At 43.0% G+C, this 26000-nt stretch overlaps 8 protein-coding genes across 8 annotated transcripts; 6 read left to right on the top strand and 2 right to left on the bottom strand.

Moving 5' to 3' along the window:
• Window positions 1–5174: 5174 nt before the first annotated feature.
• On the top strand, window positions 5175–6296 carry NCS54_00877800 (Lipase; the record flags this gene model as incomplete). The annotated part of the gene is made up of 3 exons (XM_053154147.1): window positions 5175–5271; window positions 5328–5493; window positions 5558–6296. 3 exons carry the CDS (start codon window positions 5175–5177, stop codon window positions 6294–6296), a joined length of 1002 nt encoding a protein of 333 aa, XP_053010122.1.
• A 1596-nt stretch (window positions 6297–7892) lies between these two features.
• NCS54_00877700 (Hypothetical protein) lies at window positions 7893–8899 on the bottom strand (the record flags this gene model as incomplete). Its single annotated transcript, XM_053154146.1, has 3 exons — window positions 7893–8031; window positions 8086–8364; window positions 8424–8899. 3 exons carry the CDS (start codon window positions 8897–8899, stop codon window positions 7893–7895), a joined length of 894 nt encoding a protein of 297 aa, XP_053010121.1.
• A 1856-nt stretch (window positions 8900–10755) lies between these two features.
• NCS54_00877600 (HET domain-containing protein) lies at window positions 10756–11184 on the top strand (the record flags this gene model as incomplete). Its single annotated transcript, XM_053154145.1, has 1 exon — window positions 10756–11184. The coding sequence occupies one exon, from the start codon at window positions 10756–10758 to the stop codon at window positions 11182–11184; it is 429 nt and encodes a 142-aa protein (XP_053010120.1).
• A 542-nt stretch (window positions 11185–11726) lies between these two features.
• On the top strand, window positions 11727–12782 carry NCS54_00877500 (HET domain-containing protein; the record flags this gene model as incomplete). Its single annotated transcript, XM_053154144.1, has 1 exon — window positions 11727–12782. The coding sequence occupies one exon, from the start codon at window positions 11727–11729 to the stop codon at window positions 12780–12782; it is 1056 nt and encodes a 351-aa protein (XP_053010119.1).
• A 392-nt stretch (window positions 12783–13174) lies between these two features.
• Window positions 13175–15771, top strand: NCS54_00877400 (Hypothetical protein; the record flags this gene model as incomplete). The annotated part of the gene is made up of 3 exons (XM_053154143.1): window positions 13175–13214; window positions 13546–15634; window positions 15687–15771. The coding sequence occupies 3 exons, from the start codon at window positions 13175–13177 to the stop codon at window positions 15769–15771; spliced, it is 2214 nt and encodes a 737-aa protein (XP_053010118.1).
• A 2170-nt stretch (window positions 15772–17941) lies between these two features.
• Window positions 17942–18997, top strand: NCS54_00877300 (Hypothetical protein; the record flags this gene model as incomplete). The annotated part of the gene is made up of 1 exon (XM_053154142.1): window positions 17942–18997. One exon carries the CDS (start codon window positions 17942–17944, stop codon window positions 18995–18997), a length of 1056 nt encoding a protein of 351 aa, XP_053010117.1.
• A 1605-nt stretch (window positions 18998–20602) lies between these two features.
• On the bottom strand, window positions 20603–22355 carry NCS54_00877200 (MFS domain-containing protein; the record flags this gene model as incomplete). The annotated part of the gene is made up of 5 exons (XM_053154141.1): window positions 20603–21143; window positions 21201–21256; window positions 21314–21706; window positions 21785–22052; window positions 22093–22355. 5 exons carry the CDS (start codon window positions 22353–22355, stop codon window positions 20603–20605), a joined length of 1521 nt encoding a protein of 506 aa, XP_053010116.1.
• Window positions 22356–22991: 636 nt separating this feature from the next.
• Window positions 22992–23985, top strand: NCS54_00877100 (Methylisocitrate lyase; the record flags this gene model as incomplete). Its single annotated transcript, XM_053154140.1, has 2 exons — window positions 22992–23165; window positions 23221–23985. The coding sequence occupies 2 exons, from the start codon at window positions 22992–22994 to the stop codon at window positions 23983–23985; spliced, it is 939 nt and encodes a 312-aa protein (XP_053010115.1).
• Window positions 23986–26000: the final 2015 nt, after the last annotated feature.

The raw sequence follows: 26000 nt of genomic DNA, 5'->3' as shown, positions 1-26000 counted from the left end.
ATTAATAAATTACTTATTTTTTTTTTATATTATTATAAATATTTAATTATATAATTAACGTATATATATAGCTTGCGTGACAGACAAGCATGCGTGACAGTATACTGTATTACTAAAATCTCACTTACCCTATACCTCTTAACTTTTTTTATAAAATAGCTATATACTTAAAAAGAGCATTTTTATAAACCTAATTTATTAAAGAATCTTAATATAATTTTTTTATTTTTTTAAAAAAAGCCTTTTATAGCAAAATAGCTAAGTATACAGTGCGAATATACTTTTTAATATACTACCTTATAAAAAGTCTTATAAGATTTTCTTAAAAAATATATAAAATAATAGCTTATATAATAAACCTAATACTAAAATTTTATTTATTTTAAATTATATCTTAAATTTTAATAGCCTTTTTAATTTCTCTTTTTAAGGTAAAAATACCTCTGTCACGCATGCTTGTCTGTCACGCAAGCTATACATATACGTTAAGTTTTTTTTTATTTTTTAATATAAATTAAATATTTTATGTTTTTTTAAAAGTATTTATTTTTAATAATTAATAATATAACTTAATATATAATTATAATTATTTTTTAAAAGACTTTAGGGCTTTAAAGGTTAATTATAAAAAGTTATTTTAATATCTTTTAATATATTTTTTAAGGTATTAAAACTAACATTTAATCTTAAAAATAATATTAAAGGTTTTTATTACTTAAGAAATTAAAGGCTTAATTTCTTTTTAATAAGTATTAAAGTTTATAATTATATATTAAGCTTTAAGATTATAATTTTTAAGTTAAAAAAAATATAATAAGTTTTTTTAAAAGATTTAAATATTTCTTTTTTTTATAATAATAGCTATATATATAATATAAAAAACTAAAAAGAATTTAATTTTAATATATAAATAATAAAATATATAATTAAATATTTTATTTCTTAATTATAAGTATATTTTAAGATATTAAAGCCTTTAAGTTTAAGAAATTAAAATAAATAAATAAATAAAATAATATATAAAATTAAATAATTTTTTTATAATATGTTTTAAATTTAATAAATTTATAATTTTTATTAATATTAAATATTAAAAAGTAAAAAATAATTATATATTTAATTAAAATATTTAATTTACTTAATATTAATTTTATAATTAACTTAAGTATTTTAAATTATTTTAATTACTTAATTACTTAAGATATTATATTTTAATAATACTTAATAAAATAATATTAACTTATAATATACTTAATAAGTAAGCTATATAAATAAATAAGCTATATAAAAATCCCTTAACTTATATCTTTTTTATTTAATTAATTAATTCTTAATAAGTTAATATATTATAATCTAATAAAAAGACTAAAATCTTTTTAGCTTTTTATACCTATTAAAATAACTTAAAACTTAATTTCTAATATATTATATTAATTTATTATATTAATTATAATATTCTTTATGCCTAATATAATAATATCTAAGCCTAAGTTAATATAGTCCCTAAATTATATTAGCTATTTAATTTAAAAAAAAATAAACTTTTATTTATTTTACTTTTAATTTAAATTTATAAGAATTTCCCTCTTAGCTTTATAAAACTCAAATTATAATTAATTAGTTACTTATTAATTATAATATATTATTAATTAATATATATTAAGCTTTAAACTTTATTAAATAATACTTAAAGCTTAAAATATATTTTTTTAAAAAATATAACTTTTAAAAAGTTAAATATATAGACTTAATAATTATTAATAATTAATTTTAATTTCTAAGAAATATAAGTATAAAATAAATATTGTAACTTAATAATTTATATAATCTTAATAAGATTAGCTTTTTTATAAATATAATTATAAATAAAATAATTAAATTAATAATAAAATTAATTTTAAATACTTTAAATATTTTAATTAATATATAGTTAAATAAATAAATAATAATTATTATTTTTTAATTTTAAATAATTAGAAAAATTATTAATTTATTAAATATAAAATATATTATAAAAAAAGTTTTTTTTAGCTTTTTATATTATTTTTCTTAATTAAATATTATTTTTAATTATTAAATATTTTAATATATTAAAATTAATTTATAATTAAAAAATAAAATATGTATTAAAATATTTTATAATATATATTTTAAAAATTAAAATTTTTTTAGCGTTTTATATTATATATAAAGTTAATATAATAAAAAGAAATATATATAATATTATATTATTAAGTACTAAGATTAAAAATTTCTAAGAATTAAATATGATATTAAGTTAATATTAAAAAATAAAAAAGATTTAATTATTAAAAAAAAGTAATAATAATAAAAAAAAATAAATAATTAATTAAGTAAATATTAATATATAAATAATAAATAAATTAATAAGATATAATAATTAAAGAAGATTAATATAACTAAGAGTTTAATATTTAAATATTTATAATTAGCTTAATTATAATATAAAAATTAACTAAGTAATAATTATAATACTTAAAAAAAAATAATAAGTAGTTTTAATTAATTAAATAATTTATAATATTTTTATAATAATTCTAATTTTATATACTAAGAAAAATATATAACTTATTTATTTATATAGCTTATTTATTAAGTATTTTATTAAAGAAATATAATATACTAATTATATAATTAAAGTTTTTTTTAAAGTATTTTTCTTTTAATAACTTTTTTAAAGAGGGATTTTATATATTTTCCTAAGATCTTAATATTATAAAAAAATACTAAGGGTAACTAATTAATTAATAGTAGTAATAATTATGCTAGAAAAGAAATCCTAAAGATAAAGCTTTATATTTAAAATTATATAATTTCTTTTTAAAAAAAAAAAAAACTTAAAAAAATAATCTTATAACTCTTTAATATTTTATTTATTTTAATATATATAGCTTAAATAAATAAATTATAAATAAATACCTAAGATATATTATAAAATAATAAAATCCTTACCCTTATACTTAATATATTTATTTTTTTTATATTTATAATATAAATATATATATAAAAAGCTTAAAATATAACTTTTTCTAACTTTTATAATTATATAAGGCTAATTAATATATTTTTAAAAATATTTTATATTATTTTTTTTTTAAAAATATTATTATTTATTAAAACTTTAAATAAAATCTTTTATATCTTAAATCTTTTATACTTATTATATATTCTTATAATTCCTAAGGTTATTAATAAAAAGGTCTTAAATATTTAGTTTTATTTACTTAAGAAATTAATAAATCTTATCATTACTAAGTAATAAAAAATAATAAGTAAGAAAGTAGTCTTATTTAATTTACTTTAAGTACTTACTAATAGCAGGAATAACTAGATAATAGCTAGCGAGGTCTATAAGCTAATAAAAAAGGCACTAATAAATTAAGCTATAAATACTTTAATTAGTAGCCTTCCCGGTCAGCGGGTATAATTAGCAGCATTATCGTCACATATCCCCATTAAATAAGGATATTAAACTCCTTTAATGTTTTAAAGTACGGGCAGCTTTATCTTTGCCAGCTCAGAGTTCCCATATATTTCACCCTATATGCACTGACTTAGATCACCTTGGCCTCGCTCGAATTCCCTAGGTCCAAGGCAAGGAGGGTTACAATGGGATCGTACACGATGTTATTGGTTTCCCTGTGCCCACCATAACTGACTAAGCGGTGACTTTAGAGTGGGGCTTGAGAGGCGCACGGGTACCCGTGCGCCTCTTAGGCCCCCCATGGAAGCCCGAGCAGAGTCACCCGACCGACTTCAACCTCCTTCGCCGATCGGTGAACTCATTGGAGGGCCCGTAATCACAGGACTGTGCATTGAGTTACTGCGATCTGTAATGCTCCTATCTTGTTCCTCGGCTCAAAGAAAGTAGGATCGGGTTGACAGTGCCAGTGAACACGAAAGGTCTGCAGGATGAAAAGTTAATGTCACGCAAATCCGCGATCAGCTTAGCCTCCGAGCAGGAGAAATAGCCTGGTGAGACATTTTGAAGACGGAATAATACGCCAATATCTTAATTTCTTGGCCGAGAAAGACCTTGACAAGAAAACCCCGCCTCTCATCTGAGTCAGATTGGGTTATCAGAGTACGGGCATCATACGATCGCAAATCGCACATGGATGAACAAAGCCCTGGAAAAGCTAGATTACTTCTTAGGTAATTCCCGGAACTTGCCATGAGGACGTTGCCTGAGCTTATCAGTTGCGGTGGGATCATATTTCGCCGAGCCTGACGAGCGGCAAGGGCTCTGCAGCTGAAGCTGACGTCTAGGGAACCTGGGCACCCCGCAAAATCCCACGCGTACACCCGAAGGCAGTGCAACGGTGAGCCGAACCGCTGTCCGGGGTTGGACCCATGTGACTTCCATCCGAGTCCGGAGTTTGTAGCTCGGGTGGGGGTACCGAGTTGCATAACGATCCCTACTAGCATGCAGTATTAACTTTGGAGGGATCATGAAGATGGCTAGAGAGCAGTCATATGCCTAATTACGAGGTCTGCCATCCGGAAAGGGCTGATCCTTCACGCAGCACGAGCCAGAAGATAGGTGGTCGCGTCTTCCTGCAAGGGTCGGCTAGCCATTGCCGTCCCCTTTCTTGGCTGAGATGCTCAATACGCCCAAAGCCCTCGATTTGATGATCCTAGAACACCCTGCCGGCCTTAGTCTCCAAATGTTGATCGCTGCATACCGGCGCCAAAAGCACCCCGGGTTCCCGGCCCCGGAAGCCTCAACACCATGATCACGGTTCCTCAATTCCGATACCAGAATAGGCATCTCAAGTAAACTAAGTATCCAGCTCTTGGCTGGATCTGGCAACGTTCTGCGAGCCATTGCCCCTGTCTAACCGGAGTTTGCCAAGCGTTGTAGGAGTCCATTGAACCCCGCTCTGCGAGGACGACTTTTGCTTTACACATCCTCGGATGAGAAACGCACGCCGTGTGAACGACGTTATTTGCTTGTGAATCTCTAATATGCCAATGAATTGATAGTAACTGACCTCAATACGAGACCCTTCAGCATGTGAATATCGAAGTGAGCGTTCTCCAAATTGTATAAAAAGCCACGTCGTTGTGGTGTAATCAGAAAACTTCAGCACACATCATCCTCTTCAGATCGACAATCCAACCCAATTGACTCTCATATTGAGACCTCTGTCATGATGCTCGTCCTATCTCTTCTTTCCATAATTGCCTTTACGGCAGCTGGCCCAGTGCCCTCTGTTGATGAGAATACTCGGGTACTTGAGCATCGAGGTGAGCAAATTGACCGATATGAAGCTGCAACGAATACAAGCTAACATGTAGCTTAGCTGTGACAGTCACGACGCAGGATCTGTCAAATTTCAGGTTCTATCTCCAGCATGCTGATGCTGCGTATTGCAATTTCAATACGGCAGTTGGCAAACCAGTCCACTGCAGTGCCGGGAATTGTCCTGATATTGAAAAGGACGCTGCTATCGTTGTCGGATCGGTAGTGTTAGTCAACTGCCCCAAGATCACGAACGGCCACATGAGGACCATTACTCACAAATCTTTCCAGTGGTACGAAGACGGGCATCGGTGCCTATGTGGCAACTGACAACGCTCGTAAGGAGATCGTTGTCTCTGTACGGGGCAGCATCAACGTGCGAAACTGGATCACAAACTTCAACTTTGGTCAAAAGACCTGCGACCTTGTTGCTGGCTGTGGCGTTCACACCGGCTTCTTGGATGCTTGGGAGGAGGTTGCAGCCAATGTCAAAGCTGCTGTCTCAGCAGCGAAGACTGCAAACCCTACTTTCAAGTTCGTCGTTACCGGACACTCCCTCGGTGGTGCCGTCGCTACTATTGCGGCTGCGTACCTGCGCAAAGACGGCTTTCCTTTTGACCTCTACACCTATGGCTCTCCAAGAGTAGGAAACGACTTCTTCGCCAACTTCGTCACTCAGCAGACGGGCGCTGAATATCGCGTCACACATGGTGATGACCCCGTCCCACGTCTTCCTCCTATCGTCTTTGGATACCGTCACACTAGCCCAGAATACTGGCTTAACGGTGGCCCACTTGATAAGGACTACACCGTGACCGAGATCAAGGTTTGTGAGGGCATAGCGAACGTTATGTGCAATGGTGGCACGATAGGTCTGGACATTCTTGCGCACATCACCTATTTCCAGAGCATGGCCACTTGTGCACCAATCGCGATCCCATGGAAGAGGGACATGTCAGATGAGAAGTTGGAAAAGAAGTTGACTCAGTATAGCGAGATGGATCAGGAATTTGTTAAGCAGATGATTTAGGCCATGGAGAGAATTAGTCCATAGTCTTCCTTGCCGGCAAACAACTGGTAAATGACTTTTGGACTTAGTATTGAAGTGGGTTCTTAAAAAACATATTTTCTTTCTTATTAGTATAAATTAGTAGAATACTATTTAAAATTTAGTAAGCAAAGGTTTTTATTTCTTATCTTACGTTTATTTAAATAAAGCACTAAGTATTATAAAAATCCCTAATACTTTACTATATAGATTAATAATAATAAAGAGCTTTATAATTAATAATATTAAGCTAGACCTTATATAATACCTCTAAGGGTAATTATATACCTTTAATATCTAGCTTTATAATTTCTAGATTTATAAATAAACTAGGCCTAATTAAAAAGATTATATTATAGTTTTAAAAAATTATATTAAAAAAATAAAAGTCTTATATATTAATTAATAATAATTATAATATATATATAATTAATTTTTAAAATAATTATTTTATTAAATTTAATATTTTTAAATTAAATATATATAAATATATATTAATTTATTAATTAAAAATATATTATTATTTATAAATATTTTTAATTAAATTATAAATAAATTTTATTAATTTTTTTTAATATAATTAAGATTTAAAAAATAATATATATATAATTTTATATTATTAAAATTATTTAAATAATTTTCTTAATATAATTATTATTATACTTAATACTATATTAGGATTTTTTTAATTTTTATTATAATTTTATTTTATTTTATTTTTTTATAAAACTTATAATTTTTTTTAAATATTTATTTTTACTTTTTTTTTTATATTTTAATTAATTATAAATCTTATAAGTAATAATAAATTTATTTAGATTTTTAGTTTTTTCTATTTATTTTTTATAATTTTTAAAACTTTAAAATTTTATAATTTACTTTAATTATATTAATATTTTATAATATAATTTAGTTATATTTTTATTAATAATTTTATTAAAATTTTCTTAAAATATTTTAATTTATTTTAAAATATATTATTAGATTTAATATTTTTAATTTAAAAAAACTTTATAAAATTATTTATATTTATTTATTTAAGTTTTTTTTTTTTTAAACTTAAAAAGCTTATAAAATAAAGCTTTTATAATACTTTTAAGCTTAATTACTTATATAATAGCTCTTAGCTAAATTAAATTATAAAGTACCTATAGGTCTTTTATAAAGTTTAATAAAAAAATTTAAGAAAATAATCTTCACCGATAAATCCCGCTGCCAGTCAGTCCCATGATGAAAAGATATGGCGGCTTGGCAGGTGAAACCTCACCGCACAGTACCTCAACCCCCCCGAATCATGATCTCCTTCTTCATTGCTGGCCGAAATGACTAAAAGTTCATAGATTTTTATGGCCTCATATTTGAGGTTGCCGTCCTGAGTAAAGACTACGCGCTTGATGCTCAACTTGAACGTTTTATCCATTACTCAAATCATCAATCCCCAGCACTTCCTCATGACAAGTTCAGTTATGCCTGTAGCCCTAGTACAATGTCCATTTCTCCTTCTCCCCGTCGCTGAGAGGCGTGCGATGAAAGTGGCGCCAAGGGCTGGGCCAAACGCAACCGGCCAACACCTCTATTCTAAACACCGGATGACCAGGAGAACTCAACATGAATAGGGTTATGATCAGACAAGATGTTTCCATCAGGCTGAACAAAAACCTTGGATGCGTAGTTGAATGAAGTGGCTGTGAGCTTGACTGAGTCACCAGAACGGTAGCTGAGGGTCATTATTAGCACATATACTTGTCATGTTCAGACACCGACAACTTACAAGACTTTGTCGACAATCTCGCACTTGTTGTCTGCTGCCGGCACCTTGCAAGGATCTGCAGGAGCACCAGCCTGGGGGTACGAGCCGCTCCGGATGAGCTGGACCCAGCTGTCGGTAAAACCGGCGTCGGTCAGCTTGTTAATGCTGCGCCCAGAGTTGGTCCACCTATCATTGGTATCACCAGCAATAATGACAGGCTTCCCCTTGGAGTTGGAGTTGACCCAGGCAAGAATTTGGTCAATGCCAGCAGAGCGGGCATCGATATCGCCCTTGTCAGACCTAAACGACCCAGAGGTTAGTACAGGCACGGCACCAAATATTTCCCTCTGTAGGCGTACCCGGCATCAGCGTGGAGGTTGTACAGGTCAACTTCGATACCATCGATGGTCATACGCATATAGGTGAATCCCTTGGGGGTCAAGCAGTCACCAGAATTCAGGTTGCATTTGTTCCACTTCTTCCGGGCAAAGTTGGCCCAGTTATAGTTGGCGACAGTGTTCAAGCCATCGCCGAACGGAACACCCCCAGATGTCGGAGTGCGGTGGGGATGGTTATCGGTTTTGTAGATGTAGGCATGATAGTTGAAGTCTTCCTGCATATGAACTACATCGTACGCCTGCTTGGCAAGAACAGAGCCGATAGTGTTGGCGTTGGTGCCCTTGTCCCCTGGGACCTCGTTGTTGTTGAAAATGGGAGGGAGTCCGGCCACGTTGTATGTCAAGAGGTCGAATTTGCCAGTCGCTTGACCGGATGACAGGCCGCTCAAGCACAGAGCGACAGTCAGGAGCTGCGAGGGAAGAGACCGGAGAGACATGATGAACTGGTGAAGACGATAGGTGCCTGTAATGGACAAGTTAAACTGGAACAGCTCGGACAAAGCCAGCATAAAGTAGCTCGCTCTGACCGGCGGTGTCACATTGGGATCAGCAGGGATCCTTCCGATTCGAGGTAATACGCCGTTCGAGTATAGGAGATGACAAGGATGCTAAGACGAGTTTCTACTCCAAGCACCATGCATGCCGTGTCGTGTTGATGGAATCAGGCAAGACAGAAAGCTTAAAAATGGCTCTATTCGACTCAATCTATCTTTGCTCCAGGCACGGAGCGAGAATAGAGCATGTGACTGGGCGCAAAACACCCAACTAGCTTGTGTATTACCTACCCAATGCGGTAAACGTGTCCGTCGTCACCGAGGTCCAGGGCTAAGAAGAAGCCGCGATTAATCCGGCCAGTCACGCGAGACTGTCTTATAATGCCGGTCGAATGAGTCTTTTTTGACACTACACGTGTTATCCAAGAGGAGCCCAACTTTGGTGGTCGTAGCTCGTATTGAAGGGCCACGTTGACAAAAGCCCCGCTATCAGGCTAAGTTGCATTAGAGGCGTGCTTGCGCATCTTGGCGCGAGCGGACGAACATACAAAGGGATAGCTCATCTCCGAGTCTGGCGACAGGGCAATATTATATCCTAAACGGCAGCATATTGATACCCTCTACATTGAAAGCCTCCATTCCGGCCAATAATCAACAGCACCAATATTAATGCCATGTACATGCCAAAGAGCGACTGTGTTTTCCTGTACATGAGCTTTGTTTTGTGTTGACAGAGACGGTAGAGACTTGAGAGGCCAAGTCAGCCAGGCCCCCTCCGTTAATCATTTAAGCCGACTTAGCCAAGTATTAGTAGACCTCATTCAACCTGCATGAGTGACAACGGCCATCCAGGCTCGTGTTGGACACAGTTCTTGGGTTACCGGGCGAAACATGTAACTATTTCGTAGCTTTTATTCTCGACACTCACGTTGGTACTTGAACTTCAGAAGTATATCTCTAATAGCTGACCATTAAGTGAGAAAAACGGTGTGTACTCGTCTTCCATTGGGAAGTTCTTTGGCGACAATTGAATTCCTCTAGTTGTGAAGTCTGTGCTCTAAAGTATGTCGAAAATCCTTCACAAGACGATCTCACTTATCACCGGAGGACTCTTGCTGAACCAGCCGCGAGTACGAAGCCTGGCCGTCTATTTGGAGATAGCTAGCAGCAAAGCCTGAAGATCAAGACAACGTTACTTCACATTCAAGGACGTTGAGCATTACGGAGACTCCCTATATTCACATTGCTTTCATGTAAATGGATTTGGTTGACATGTGTTGCACGAGGGTGAACAGAGCTGGCTAGCACACTGTTAGCTGTAAGGACAGGCCTTCTGAAGCAGCCCGGCATCTCCGGATAGCCCGTCCTCTCTCAACAAACACAGGCCCTCCTGGATCTCCTGATCGGTAACTGCAACCATGCAACAACCGATCCTCGAGAGAGGGTATATGTATGTTGGGGGCTCGCACGCGCTATTCTCGCGAATGCTGCACGACACGCGATGCCTTTGAAAGAGTGTAGTGGATGTTTCAAAAAGCCAGAGGCGCAATCATCTACAGCGCTGTTCCAGGGTCAGTCAATCCAACCATGTCAGCCACCTACGTTAGAAGCAAAGTAGTGTGAAAGCAAATGCTAATGGAAACAATTGCAGGGAAAATGACCCCAAGGTGGGTATTGGTCCACTGCCCTGGAGCGGATGAGTAAGTGCTGCGCCCTCGTCTCATCTGCGGCTTTTAAATCTGACCGACTCAACAGCTCACTCACCGTCTTGTTACACCTGTCCCTTCAAGTCAGAAAAGATGCACCCAGAAACCACCACCGGAGGTGATTGTGATGTCCGAGATGAGCCCAGCCCAGGTTTCAACAACGACGACGTGTCCCACTTGATATATGAGCCTCTCAACCCTACCATTGATGAGATCCGGCTCCTCACTCTGTATCCGGCTTCGCAGGAAGATTCAACACTTTTCTGTACCCTTTCCCATGCATCCCTTGCTGCAGAAATTCCAGAATATGAAGCACTATCTTACGTGTGGGGAAAGCCCAATCTCTCAGCATTCATCTTGCTGAAGGTTGTCAACTTCCACGTCACTCCAAGCCTAGCATCTATTTTATCCGCTCTGCGACTCGACAACCAAACCAGAGTCCTCTGGATTGATGCCCTTTACATCAACCAGTTGGATGTCCAGGAGCGCAGTCAGCAAGTTGCCCTGATGCGCAAGATTTAGTCTTGCTGCCGACAAGACATAGCATGGCTAGGCGAGCTGCCAGACAACGACCAAGAACCTGAGCCCCCTTGCGATAACCCGTATAGATTCCGTCCCCAGAGATCGACTGTCAGGGAAGGGATGGAATTTATGTATCAGTTAACGCAAAAGAACCCCGAAACGCTCAAGTCACTTCGAGATAAGTTCAACAGCCTATTCTCGGGAGAAGACCACTCCCCCCACTGCAAGATGGTCTCGAGCATGTCCCAGACTTCCTCCTCGGTCACAATGACCAAGAGAAGCTCTCAGCTCTCTTTCGCGGCCCATATTTCTGGTGGCGGCTCTGGATTGTCCAGGAACTATCAATGGCACCCCGCGTGGTTCTGATGTGCGAGGGAGCTGAACTAAACTGGGATGCATTGTCGACTTTGTTCAAGGATGAACCGTATTTTGACGCATTCCATATCACGGACCATCACGGGGGCTATAGATATTTCAGCAGCATATTCTTGAAGGTTAAGCTAGTCGAAGACCAGCGCCAATTGTCCAGCAGTGCCCTTCCAATGCGAGATGAGTCGAGCCTGATGGATGTCCTCGGCCGATTCCGAAACTTGCAATCGACAGATCCAAGAGACAAGATATATGGATTGCTTGGCTTGGTGACGCAAGACCACGGCATCGTCGTCGATTACTCGAAGCCCTTGCGCGATCTGTATAAAGAGGCAACTCTATCGATTCTCAACCTCTCCAAGAACTTGGATATCATCTGCCAGAACCCCTTCGAGCGCGAGGGTGGGCCATTGGTACTTGGACAAGACGAGGATGCAGCTCAGGCACCAGAGATGTTTCCTTCCTGGACTGCCGAGTTTCATCTGGGACGGCCCGATTGTGTTTCGCTCCTTTTCGCGCAACGCGGCATCTTCAAGGCTAGGTCAAGGCAACTGGAGACGCCATGTCGGCTGCTAGGACCGAAGAAGGATGTGTTGATCCTGAAAGGGAGCGTGCTGGGCCGTATCGGGCCTGTCCTTCAGGGAGGCTCTCCCAACTTGAACGTACGGACCGAAGCGACCGAAATCATGAGAATGTATCTTGGACAAGATGCTCTCGATGACCCTAGCCGACATCATTACGCGCTATTCATCGGCGGCAAACAAGTTTCTCTCAAGGAGACGCTCATCCGGGCTTATTGGCGCACCCTGGTCAAAGACTGCACAGCGCCCCCGAGAATGCGACGTCTACTCAAATCAGAGATTGAGTCTCTCGATCCCATCCACCGAGACCATCTCCAGGCCGGACAAGTACTTCAAACGTTCCAAATCCCCTTGGACGAGAGCAAGTCCAGGTCAGCATTCTCTTATCACCCCGGAAATGACTCCGACTTTGCCGAAATCGAGGAATCAAGGAATTTGGAGTTGACATTCTTGCCGTGGATATCCTACTCGGATCGGGACTGGATGTTCACCGTGGCTGACAACGGCCTTTTCCTCCTCGCCCGTCCAGGGGTGAGACAAGGCGATGTCATAGCAGTTTTTGATGGAGCTAAAATTCCCATGGTGCTTCGCAGGGTTGAGACAAATCACGAACATCAAGACATGGGAGAGGTCTATCAGGTTGTTTGATCAACATATGTTCATGGGTTTATGGATGGTGAAGCCGAGAGAGGGGTCTCTGAAGGCTGGTTAGAGAAGAATAATTTCCTGATCGCTTGATGAGAATTGGCTGGAAGCATGATGCATACTTTCTAGCCACTGAAAAGCAGCCCACCGCAGTGCAACGTGGCAACCCGTCAACCTGCCGGATCAGGGATGGATCTGACAAAGTGCAGGGTTTGTAATTAGCGAGAACCCATCCGGCAGTCCTTGGCCTATCAGCTCCAATCCTGGCGATGGGGTTTCTGCGCGCTGAAGACGGTCTCTAGGCTAAAGAAGTCCCAGTCAAGGTTTCCTGCAAGCCAAAAAGAAAATCATCACCAAGATAGGAGGATATTGTCCACTACCACGGCCCACATATCATGGCCTGCGTCTTCCTCACAGCATACTATGAACTATATTGTTCGTAACCAATTCAACCAATTCGACCAATGATGAGTCTATCAAGTTACACACACATGCGGTACCAATGGCGAACAGGAAGGATGATTGATGATCCGAAGGTGGCATCATGTGAACCGCCTTCTTCCCCGCACCTAGGACAACATTGATAGAGCCTCATTTCTCCCTGTAGTGACTGTTCTAGCGAAACTGAGACTGACCTCTTACTATCCGCAGGATGAAAGTATCTGGGGCATTCCACGTGCTGTTGACCGCGGAGGTTTTCGGGATAGCTGCCACTGGTATACGTTACCAGCAATCCTTGCCCCTTCTTGATGCTGACTGAATGTAGCTACAGGGCCTCTTCACGACGCCGGCGAGCAGTTCGGTAATGGCGACATCCTGACCATTCAGAAAAACTTCAACGGCTGGGTGAACCCTGAGGATCTGGTCCCCATGCCACAATGCATCGCTCAGCAGGATCAGTCAGCTTGGCTCAAGACCATGACAGCATGTACTCACCTACGTTGCACCGCGCACTTCGGAATCATCTGCACACACCGTCAATGGTTGACAGAGTTGAGCTGCCTCAGCACCGAGTTCTCCCCCAGTGCCATCAAATCTTACCTTCCGTACTGCAGCAGATCCATCCTCGCCAAGGCCCAGCTATATCACTGGATACGCAACGCCACCGGTCGAACGTGGCTTGTGGATGTTGGAGACGCGAACAGGCTGCAAAACCTCTGGCCATCTAGCCTGATTACAGGCTTCGCAAACTTTGATGTGGCAAACAAGGCGCCAGAATGTCTAGCAAACTCGCTTTCGGTTTCAACAGCCGAGTCATTTCAGCACGTGTTGGCATCTTGCAGCTTCACGGACGCTACTCAGCACACGGGCAACGCCAATCGTCCATGGGAATATAGCAAGCCTTTGCGATCCATGACAGCTCTGAGCTTCGACACCGTCGGCTACGATCTTACCGGGGGGCATATCAGGCCTGGCGAGTACTTTGACAGAGAGTGCTTCTGCAACACCTTCACCATCGACGCGGAACGAGAACCATGCCTAGTATCAGATCCTCTCGACTTGACCATAGAGCGGCTGTGGTTAAACGCCACTTGCGGATCGGCATCCCTACCTGGCAATTGGATGGCGCAGCTCAAGATTATGGGGTTCACGTTTATTCCCGTCCCAGACTGGCGCTGGCCAACATGCGTCTCAGATATGCCGAGGCATGTAACGGCCCTCACCGATCAGTGTGCAACCGATGCCTGCCATCTCGATCCTGACGGCTACTGCCAATCCGCATGTGCCATAGACAGAGCCTGCTTCTGCCGCAACATTGAATACGACTCTTGCCAAGGCTCTTGTCAGATTTCTAGGACCCGGAGAGAATATATCGAGTGGCTCTACGATGTTTGTGGCGATGTGGAGGGCTGGCATGGTCTGCCAACGAACTGGCGCGAACTGACCATCCTTCTACCCCGCGAGATGATCCCATGGGCATGGACCGTCAAGCCAACAAATAGCTCAAACGTCGATCCTATCGCCGGACCGGGGTCCGGAGAAACAGCGGGAAAATGCGCGTCGAATGAGTGGAAACTAGGAAGCATTGTCCTCGTCAACGCGGCCACTCTCCTTGCTGCGTTCTTGGGTCAAGGGCGAGGGGATTGTCTCAACACGGTTGACTCGGGATCACACTCGCAACGGCTACATTGGCTGCTCAAAGGAATCCTCCTCGCTGGTCTACCACTCCTCGCGAACTGGTCCAACGCGCGTATTGTGCAAAGCACTCCCGGCTATGGAGCCATCCCTGTTCTCCAACTATTGCTCCTGTGGTGCTCGCTTCCCCAACCTGATCTGTCTGCCATCTTACCATCTAGAATCCGCTGGCATGGAACAAAACTCTGCTCCTCGACAGCATCCTCTTTAGTCGCAGGAGTGATCCTTCAGGTTCTGGCATCCTATCACATGTTCTTGACTGTTGACTTCGCCAGACGACAGGTATTTGACCTCGATAGTATAACGAACGCGAAAAAGGGGCATATGGCTTTGCTCATGTATGCTGGGGCGCTCATATGGCTGCTCACCATCGCTGTATCTTTCATCGAAGCCACTCGGTATATATACAGAATCGGTTCACTTTCCTGCTCTGATGGAGCGGACCTGCCGGACTGGCATATACGCAAGTACGCAACCGCTAACAACCAAGATATGGGTGTCTTTGAAAGCCTGCTGGGACAGCCGCAACCAAGAATGCCACCGAGTCGGAAAGAGGAACAGTACATGGAATATGGCACTTTCTCAGGTGGAGAAAAAAGGACCAAGCTTCCCCAGAAAATGCCCGCGACACTGTTCACTATTGCGGCCAGAAGCATGCCCTTTGTTTGGATTGCGCAATGGCTCTTCTGGGCCGGGTTTATCAGTCTTAGTTCTGAAGAGTTCGTGTGCGTTCGTTACGCGATTTTGAGCTGCGCAGCTAACCAGATGCAGGTTCTGTCTGCCCAAACTAGAAGTTCTCACTACCATCTGGCTGGCTGCGTCAATAGGGGGTGTTGCTATCAGATCGTACCTATAGACATGGCACGGGGATTCATGTACCCAGGTCAGTGGTGCCTTTTGGGCCAGTGTCAGCACCGGTTAACTGACTCGGACGATTTTGGAGCTATCAAGGTGGAGTTGTTATTGTATCAATTGGCCACTATAAGCTGGACAAAGTTGCTTATGGAAGACGCTAATGAAGCTGAGAGAGTAGAAATCTGGGATGAGTGATATTAGTGGTTCGGGGGCCTATGTTAGCGCACATGTTTCATGGCTGTAAAGATGCATCTGTTTGTTGAATCAAGAGCATAAACTTGGCCTTTGGTTCAAGGGTAAAGACCGCAACAAATGATAAACTCAACGATTAGAGTCACATAATGGAGCCCCTTTATTGTAGCTTGGCGGGTTTCGTGGATTATTCTCCTCCGCTCCCTCCAAGTCAGTATCATCGCCATTCGGCTCACCACACGATACTTCAAACAGGTACCGAGCCGCTTTGCCATGTCGTGACCCGAGCACACACCAGTGTCAGGTATTCTTAGAACCTTAGAAGCAAGGATTCTTACATGTGACGCTGGTGATGAGATTTTGAACGGAGGATATGATAACATGATTCAGAAAGATAACGATGAATGGGACCTAAGACTCTCCGTCTGTTACTCTTTTAATGAGGCCACCGAACCTTTGTAGTGCCACCACGCCACATATCTTCCGTATTACCTTTCCTACTAGACGAGATTCAGATGTTGAAGCATGGCAGCCGAGACCCCACGGTGAATGATCACCATTTTCAACCCTGAAGGAACCCTTTGTGTGAGGTTGATGACATCTTCAGAACACATTTATCAACCATAATAAAAAAGAACACAGTTGTGGACATATGCCAGTCTCAGAGTGAAACAACCTTTGGTCAAGACACAAAGTTCTCCATCGGGGAAGGGTACCAAGGCCACAAAGGCCTTGACCACAAAACTCTCGCGGGCAGCGTTAGACGGCTTTGTTCGAACACAGAAGAGTGTCCGGAGTCGATTAATATAGAAATCCATTGATGTTACCGCAAAAATATCATAAAATGCAAGACCAGAGACAGTCGTTCAGCAGTGGCAGTCGTAAGCAGTTGTTCAATCAATAAACAAGCGAAGGCCAAGCCAGACTTCTAGCTACTATGAGTGTTCACTCATTCACCGTTCGTCCACTAATTGCCACACTAACAGCCGCTGCCGGTCGCTCACCTGACCTGAAACTCCAAGAGTGTTAGTTATTTCTAGATGCATTACACGTGTAAAACTCTGGCTCGCCTGTATCGCGACATCACACTTGGGCATATACTCACGCAACCGCCAGATTTTAAGGGCCAGAAATTACTTCTCAGTCATCAGGATGTTTTCAATCCTCAATTGTAATTTCCTACTTTTGTACTGGTATGAAATCCACAAGGCTGTGTGATTAGGCCAGGCCTTGACATGCGATGCGTCATAACCAGCCCAGATTAATATGTTGAAAAAGCTTATCTGTAGCTTGCCGCTGATCTTCAAGTCCAGTCAAGAACAGATTGCGTCGCATTTTGCCTTGTAAGACAGACAGGGTCGTTGAGATCATCATCCTACCTTGCACCGTGCTTCGTCAATTAGTTAGGCATGAGGCCCCCAAATTCAGCTCCTTCTTGCAGCCTTAACCCTGGTTCGCTAGTTTCAAACTATTCCAAGGTCTTCTTGCTTTCATTCCGTACCGTCTTATCTTGTTCTAGAATTAGTATCCTCCTTCGTCCCAGTCTTCTTACCGCAATCGTTTCACTGCCCTAGGGTGGCTATGGCAACAGGGCTCGGATGAGTGTTCAGGGACGCGGTGACTTGAACCAAACGCTGTTTTCCACAGCACCGAATGTGAACACAAGGGTGGCAAACTAGGAGCTGACCAACTAATGTGCTAGCCCAATATGCACAATGTTCTTTCTGGTGTCAATGACATCTTTAACAGGAGTAATCGAGGACAGTATGAAAGAACACAATGGATCAAGGAACACGAATGATCCATCTGCACAAAGACCCATGCGCACAAAGACAGCTGGCCAATATAGAGACAAGTGCATCGCCCGGTGAAAAATAACTACCATCTATAAAAGCCATGATATTGAGTCCTTCAATGCAGCCTCCACTTTGATCTAACAACTCATTCCTATCCCTCTTCGTCTTTATACCACAGAGAGGATGGCTACCCTCATTCCAGGAGTTCTAGAGACGCTGAGGATTGTCGGGGATGCAGCGTTGAACCCAACCCTTCTGGTCTTAGCTCTCGCCTTTCTTACTTATGGCCTACCACATCTCATTGTCAAAATCACCGGATCTGAGTTCATTGCACGCTGGATTGATGTCTTTGGTCTCAAGGCAGCTCTAAAGGCCTTAGTCACTCTTGGAATCGGTCTCGTCGGGAACCAAATCCAGAATCTTCGTGCAAGTAACAACTGGAGTCTTTTCGCCCGAGGATCATGGATCTGGCCGGAAGAAATCGCCGTCGTGACTGGTGGGTGCAACGGCATCGGAAAAGCCATCGTCCTTGCCCTTGTCCGAAAGGGTGTACGAGTTTCCGTTCTCGACGTGGCAGACTTTCCGCCAGAACTTGCACAGATTGGCACCGTATTTTACTGGAAATGCGACCTCTCTTCAGCTTCTGCTGTAGCAGCTATTGCTGATAGCATCCGCGAGACCATCGGCCACCCCTCCATTCTGATCAACAATGCTGGTATGGCGAACCGAAGTTCCATCCTTGACTTGACCCCGGAAAAGGCGTCAGAACTCATTGGGGTAAATCTCATTTCTATTTGGTACACGGTCAAAGCATTTTTGCCAAATATGATCCTAGAGAACAAGGGACATATTGTCACAATGGCGAGCATGTCCTCCTTTATCTCGCTGCCAACCGCCGTTGACTATTCAGCATCAAAAGCAGGTGCGTTGGCTTTTCATGAGGGCCTGGCCTGCGAAATCAGGCATCTCTATAAAGCGCCTGGTGTGTTGACGACGGTGGCTCACCCTATGTGGGTTGATACCAACATGACCAAGGATCGTCAGGAAGCGATTGAGCGCAGCAGTGGGAACAAAATGATGAAACCCGAGGACGTAGCCCAGGTCGTTGCGGATCAAATCTTTTCTCGCCGCGGGGCCCAGCTCATTATCCCACCCAGCGTCACATGGCTGTCTGCAGTGAAAGGGTTTCCCAACTGGCTCCAGGAGCTCATCAGGGACTCGATCGCAAAAACACTGTGAGTTGCTACTCGTCGAGTCTGCAATGGTGATAGATTGTCTCCAAGCTGAGCGAGTTAGCACTCTGATTTAGATAGCACTCGTATACGAACTAGAAATATAGGCGACAATCGTGATTCTGATATCGAGTTTTCCCCCAAGTCCCTCGTGCTGATCGGAAGAGGTCGAGACTTCACTCAGGGACCTACCCGAGAGCGGCTTTGAGGCTTCTCCGTTCCTTCCCGCTCAAGACATTCTAATATCCATTTGTATTTTCTGGAACACGAAGTCGAGCCGAATACGAGTCCATTTCGTGTTGAAATCTACTCGGCGTCTGTTGTCTCCTCTGGGCCTGTAGGGAGTATCGTTCCAAGTAATCCAAGCACTGATCAAGATGGATCGGGGGAGCCATATGTCTCTCTATGAATCCAACGGCTATTCTTAACTCATTTGTATTTTTTTTTTTTTAATTATCGGAGAACAAGTCGACGCTCTGGCAGCGTTAGTCTACCCGTGTTTTCAACTCCCCATGTTGAGACAGTGTTATTGCTGAGACTTTAGCGTTTGTCCCTATTCCCATTAAAAAAACTGCCGCCATTCTATAGATTTAACCTTCTCCATCAGCGTAACAAACTCCACCTTTGTAGTCGGGACCTTGGATGTGACGCCGAGCTAACGACCCCGGCTCGGGCCTCCGTCATGGGCCCGGTTGTGGGCCGAGAGTGGACCCCATTTCGGTCTCCGCTCCGGATTCGACTCGGAAACGGAGCCCCGTTTTTGATCCCTTGGGTAAAGGAGCAAATGATTTGGACCAATACCCAATCTATCTTTGCAGTGCCCTTACTTGCATGACGGTGCAAAATTCCTATTCACTGAGGGGACCTTTGGGCGACTCGGTCATTGTGATATCAATCGGCGGGTTTAATACACTATGTATCACATACGGGTTAACGGATTCAAGAATATACTCCGAGTTCTCGTTTCCATCCAAGGGCGATTGGATGAAGCTAGTTGTAGAGACAGCTTGTTTTGCTTGCCTCTCCTGTTGATCGACGGTAAAATGCATTCTAATAATAGAGAGATAGAGATCTCTTTTCTTTCTAAGGCAGTATGATTATAGCTATTCATAATTTTATTGCGTGAATTTATGTGGTTGATTTATTGCTAATTTTTATCCTAATATTTAACCGACGTTTGGGTTTTGACCAACACTTTCGCGATGGCCTCAACCCTCGCCCTACACGCAACATTGATCAGAAAAGAGGGACGTTGGCTCTAGGGGAGGGGGGATTAGCCAGAAGGATGTTAATGCGCAGACGGTGGCCGAATCGTCGAGAAGCGGTGGTCAAGGAGGGTCGGCACGAGTGAAGGAAACGCGTTGTGGATCATGCGGCAAGATAGGTCATAATGCAAGAACATATCAGATAGTTGTCATCATATCTGTAGAAGAGCATAGCGACTAGCCTTAATTAATCGGACAATTTGTTGTGTTTTTATGGCTATTTCTCTCGTAAAGGGTTAAGATTTGTGTAACACTCGCTTGTCATGTACGTTAGTCCTTTTGTTAATATAAACCCAGTACGACCAGATTATCCCTTAGGACAGCATGTTCTTTCATAAGATTCCGTCCTAGGTTGTATACAGCCTGACCTCATGTCCCGTCTGCTGTCCTTGGGCAAGCAGTTTCTTGTTCTCCCTCTTAAGCAAGAACTTCATCAGCATAGACGCTGCGATGCTAAGGGCCGAGAACGCCATCATCAGTAGCATGGCCATGACATAGCGCGGCCCATCGGAAGCAGGGAAGAAGTAGGGGCTCCAGATATTGCCGAGCTGAGAAAGTAGGTTGATGATTGCTGTTGCGCAGGCTCGTTTCTCTGGTGTCTGATTGAGTGATGATGCGGCCCACGAGTATACAGCGGCGTTGGCGGCAAAAGCCCCGGAACAGTAAAGAAAAGAGGCTGTGTATCGAGCCGCATTGTTTAAAGTCGCGACTGAGATGATGAAGCCGACGATTGCCACCAACATGGGACCACTGATATGGTAGCCGCGCTCATTGAAGTGATCACTGGAGTAAGCCACAAGAAATGATACGACTGCACCAAACAGGTACGGGGGAGCTGTCAGGACTAGTGTAATAGTTCGAGACCCGAGGTGCATAGAATTGACGATGCTATCGTGGATATGTATTTAGTGACTTTACATCTGGACCTCAAAGCGAACGACTCACGTTGGAAAGAAGTTGTTGAAGCCATAAGCAGTATGGTTGGCACATAGGATAATAACCTGTTCAAGTAAGTACAGAGATGACATACGGATTCTTGGTCTTTGAGAAGAACTGACGAAAATCCAGGTTCTGATGTCTTTAACAGCAAGTCCCAGACCATGCCACACTGTCCTCTCAGTCTCGGGAAGTGAAACACGGTCAAGGGCAATGCGCTGTCTAGCCAAGTGTCGCTCTTCGTCGTTAAACAGCCATCTACCACTACCAGTCTCAGACTCTGGAAAGTCTGGGAGGAGAACAAACGCAAACAGGGCAGCCAAGACGCTACCAGCTCCCTCAAGGATGAACAGCCACTGCCAACCATGTAGGCCTGCCTTGTCAGATAGACCAGCAAAGATACCAGCTGCGATGAGCCCAGAGAAGGCGGTGGCCAGAACAAGACCCGAGTATAAGACTGCTGTTCGGAGTGCGAGTTCCTTTCGAGTGTACCAGGCAGAGAGCATGAAGAAGGCCTAAAGTCAGGAATTCTGTGGTTAACTCGGGCGCAATCATAGAATATTGTAGCCGAAGAGCTGTAGGAGGTGACATACCCCAGGGAAGAAGGGTGCCTCGACTATTCCCAAAAAGAAGCGCACTGCAATGAGGCCGGAGAAACTAGTAACCCCAGCAGTAGCTGCTGACACGCACGACCAGACCACGACGCAGGCTGGTAGGTAAATGCTTGGCCGGACTCTAGTCAAGATCATATTCGAGGGTAGCTGTGCAAGCATGTAGCCCACGTTTAGGATCGAGACCGCAACGTTGAACTCATTACCAACGAGTCCGGTGTCCTCTTCGAGTTTGTCGAGACGTGCTTGCCTGTAACGCAGTATGTGTCAGCGATGAATCCATTATAGACGATAGTAAGACTTGCGCAATGTTGTTTCTGTCCAAGTAGTTGAACATGTAGAGGATCCAAACAATGGGCAAAAGCGTCATGTCCAGCTTGCGAACAATTCGCTTCTCAGCAGTGGTCCACTCTAAGCTCTCGTGATGACCGAAAGGGCTTTCCGTCAACTCCGCATTGTGAGTGTCATGTTTCGAGACCATCTCGGCGTGGAATGAGACACTGTCCTCATTCGCAGCTTTGGGCATGGTTTCATGTGACTTCTCTGCAATCATCTTGAGAAAGAGGAAGATAGTGGCTTTGAAATTGAAAAGTAAGGTTAACCCCACAAGATAGTCTGTGGCTCGACCATTCCCAGGCAACGGCGTTGGCGGGCTATTATATAGTCATCTTCCTTGTTCACAAATGCAACTGGATCTTACAGGGGAGTCCGATCGTGCTCATTGAGTCGCTCGGAATGCGGAGACCCCAGATTTTGCTCACCAAAAATGAGAACGAACAAGCAAGGTAGCATCGTTTGCGGGGTTGAGGAAGGTGAATGGTTTGCCTAGAGAACCTTGAGACTAGCTGATGGAATTAGCGTTGTTCTGGGCTAATATCGGACTTGAACTCTGCGGAATTGGTCAAGAGGTTCACCGATCGGACATGCGATCGGACATGGGATGGCGCCGGTCGGATAGCTCGCTGGGCAATAGCGTCGGGAATAGGTCAGCTGCATCTCATAGAGAAGTCATGGGAACTGTTTCCATGCGGCATCGGAAACGCCAATTATCTATATAACTGAGGAGTTTTGTAAACCGATTAAGTGAAGGTTGACAACAGAGTACAACCACGACTAAACACATTAATTGGCCAATTGATCCTGATCTTGTTTAACCAGTCACCGCACAATAACGCACCTATCCAACAACATGACGTTCAACAACGGAAACAGCAACGGTAACAGTGATGCAGCCCAACACTTGTCGGCTGCCACCAAGTTGAGACGCCATCTGGAGACTGACGAAATCATTGTTGCTCCTGGTGTCTACGATGGCTTCAGCGCCCGCATCGCCAATGAAGTAGGATTTGACTGCATCTACATGGTGAGTGAACATCTTTCATCTCTCAGGCCGACCATATTGACTGAATCTGGGACAGACTGGAGCTGGTACCTGTGCGTCTAAACTAGGCCAGCCCGATCTTGGGTTTGCATCACTTAACGACATGCGAGAACACGCCGAGATGATTGCCAACCTCAATCCATCGGTACCCCTCATTGCTGATGCCGACACGGGATATGGAGGACCCAACATGGTCGCTCGAACTGTGTCGCAGTATCATCGCTCCGGTGTCGCAGGCTTGCACATCGAGGATCAAATCCAGACCAAGCGATGCGGCCACCTTGGAGGCAAGGCAGTCGTTGATATCGACACCTTCACGCAGCGTATTGGTGCGGCTTACCAAGCTCGCAAACAACTAAACTCCGATATCGTTATCATAGCACGCACCGACTCGCTGCAGACACATGGCTTCGATGAGGCTGTCCGGCGACTTCAAGCAGCGGTCGGAGCTGGTGCTGACATTGGGTTCCTCGAAGGCGTTACGACGGCGGAAGAAGCTCGCAAAGTTTGTGAACTTATGGCACCCACGCCTATGTTGCTAAACATGGTTGAGCACGGAGCAACTCCCTCTTGGACGCCTGACGAAGCCAAAGAGTTGGGTTACAAGATGATCATTTTCCCTTTTGCTTCAATCGGGCCTGCCTACCAGGCTATCAAGGATGCTTTCGTGAAGATCAAACAGACAGGAAGGACTGGACTGGAGAAAAACTTTACCCCTAAAAAGCTATTCACTATTGTTGGTCTGGAAGAGGCCATGGCACTGGACACTGCGGCCGGAGGGCAGTTATACAACAAAGTCTAGAGTTCACCCAGGTTTTAATGGAACCTATCTTCATATCTGCTTGAAGAAGGGACCATGATCATATAGAAATACAGCAATAAACCTTGCTAACCAGTTAAGCTTAACCCATTCGTGTCAGGTAGCCCGACTTGAGTACCCTAAACAGCTGAAGTCGGCTAGTGTGATTTTCATCTCTGGTGTTGCTAATGAGGCTTACGCAAGTATGATGATCGACTTCCCCGCACTTCGAGTCCGACCGGACATTACTCTTAGTACAAAGGTATGTACCAGCCTGCTTTGAGCTGGGAACGTCCGCCTCGGACATTAGAGAGCTCATTTTCATCGGATTGCAGAACGCCGTTGGCCGGCATTCACATCCGCCGATGAATGCCGATGCGTCTTCGGGCCAAGCTGAAGGCCAGCCAAGACGCGGAACCTCGAGACCACGCCGCAACGACGCCGGCACCGACAATGCGGATGGATCTTCCGGTCGAAGAAAGGCTTGTAACGAGTGCAAGCAGCAAAAGGTACGTTATCCTAAACTTGTGCGGTTGAAACACCTCCGTCTGAGTAATGTCTTAGCTGCGGTGCGACCTCACTTATTGTGACGACGCAACAAATCTTTCAGTTTGTAGCCGATGCAATCGCCTTGGACTGGAGTGTAAGATTGAGCTTGGATTTAGGAGAACAAGAAAGCGGAGGTACGTAACAACATAAGAATAGATGACGTCGTCTTTGTTTACCGAAACTGACTATTTAGACGGTCGGTTGACTTGGTAAACGAGATCCGCGATTTGAAGAAACGACTGGAGGAAGCTCAGGATGGCTCCAACACAAACCCAACACTAGAGACAGCTCAAACCAGACCAACAAGTGAGATGGATTGGGCACTACCCGCGACTGCTGGAGGTCTTCTACCCACCCCCTCAGTTGACTCAAACCTGGGTCAACTTCAGCTCGATAGCAGCCGTTCGACCGTTCCGCCTATGCAACAACCACCTCCGCCCCGGATCCCTGTCGATGAGTCCCCTACAGCAACAACCGATGCTACAGAACATTCACGTGCTCCTGGCCTCACTACCCGACCTGTGATCGATGAGCCTGATCCGCGCCGACGCTTCTCTAGTTCCCTCCCACGTCCGCGGGCGCTGGGTAACACGGCGCTCTCAGTCGAAGAGATTGAAGAGCTGTTCAATATGTATGGTTCTCAATGTTCATGGCGATGGCACCACTGAAAAGTCTCTCACTTATAGTTATCGGACATCGTATCATCCTCATATGCCGGTTATTGATATCAACAGATCTCCTCAAGAGTATTACCACTTATCTGAGCTTCTGTTTTGGACCATCATCTCGGTCGCCTCTAGGCGCCTGTCATCCCATCCAACATTATTGCCCAAGCTCGCTAGAAGTGTAACGGATCTCATGTGGAAGACACTGCGGTCCGTCTCCTACTCCATAACAACGGTCCAGGCATTGGCCCTCCTCTGCACCTGGCCCTTCCCGACAAGCAGCAGCACGGCAGACCCGACTTTCATGCTTGTAGGAACAATGCTACAAATAGGGACACAGATAGGCCTGCATCGTGCTCTTAGTGCCCAGGACTTTTCTAAAGTACCTATCAAACTGGAAGCATTAGAGTATGCTGAATGGGTGCGAACCTGGGAGGCCTGCAACATTGTAGCGCAAAGGTCAGTCGGTCAGAGATTCTATCATTGCATGTGCTAGGCGAACAGTTGCTGATTCACTCTGCTCAGTGTGAGTGTTGGCTGTGGCCTTCCCATATTCGTACAGACACATGATGGTCCTTTATCAGTGACCCAGATGACAGAGTTGTCGGATTCCCCCGCCCCAGACTTGTCGCTTGTTTACCGTCGTCGGGTAGAGCAATTTAGACTGAGGGTATCCTCTTCCCTCGAGCGTCATGTTCCAGAAGATGGGGATAGTGCTCGTGCAGATGAGAGGTTGACCTTGTACCGTCTACTTAACATGGATTTGGCCGACCTGGAGTGCGAATGCGGCGCAGAAAGAGGTAT

Source organism: Fusarium falciforme, chromosome 7 (assembly GCF_026873545.1).
Source record: "Fusarium falciforme chromosome 7, complete sequence".
Taxonomy (NCBI): domain Eukaryota; kingdom Fungi; phylum Ascomycota; class Sordariomycetes; order Hypocreales; family Nectriaceae; genus Fusarium; species Fusarium falciforme.
The sequence above is the reverse complement of the archived record's forward strand: the minus strand, read 5'-3'. Positions and strand labels throughout refer to the sequence as shown.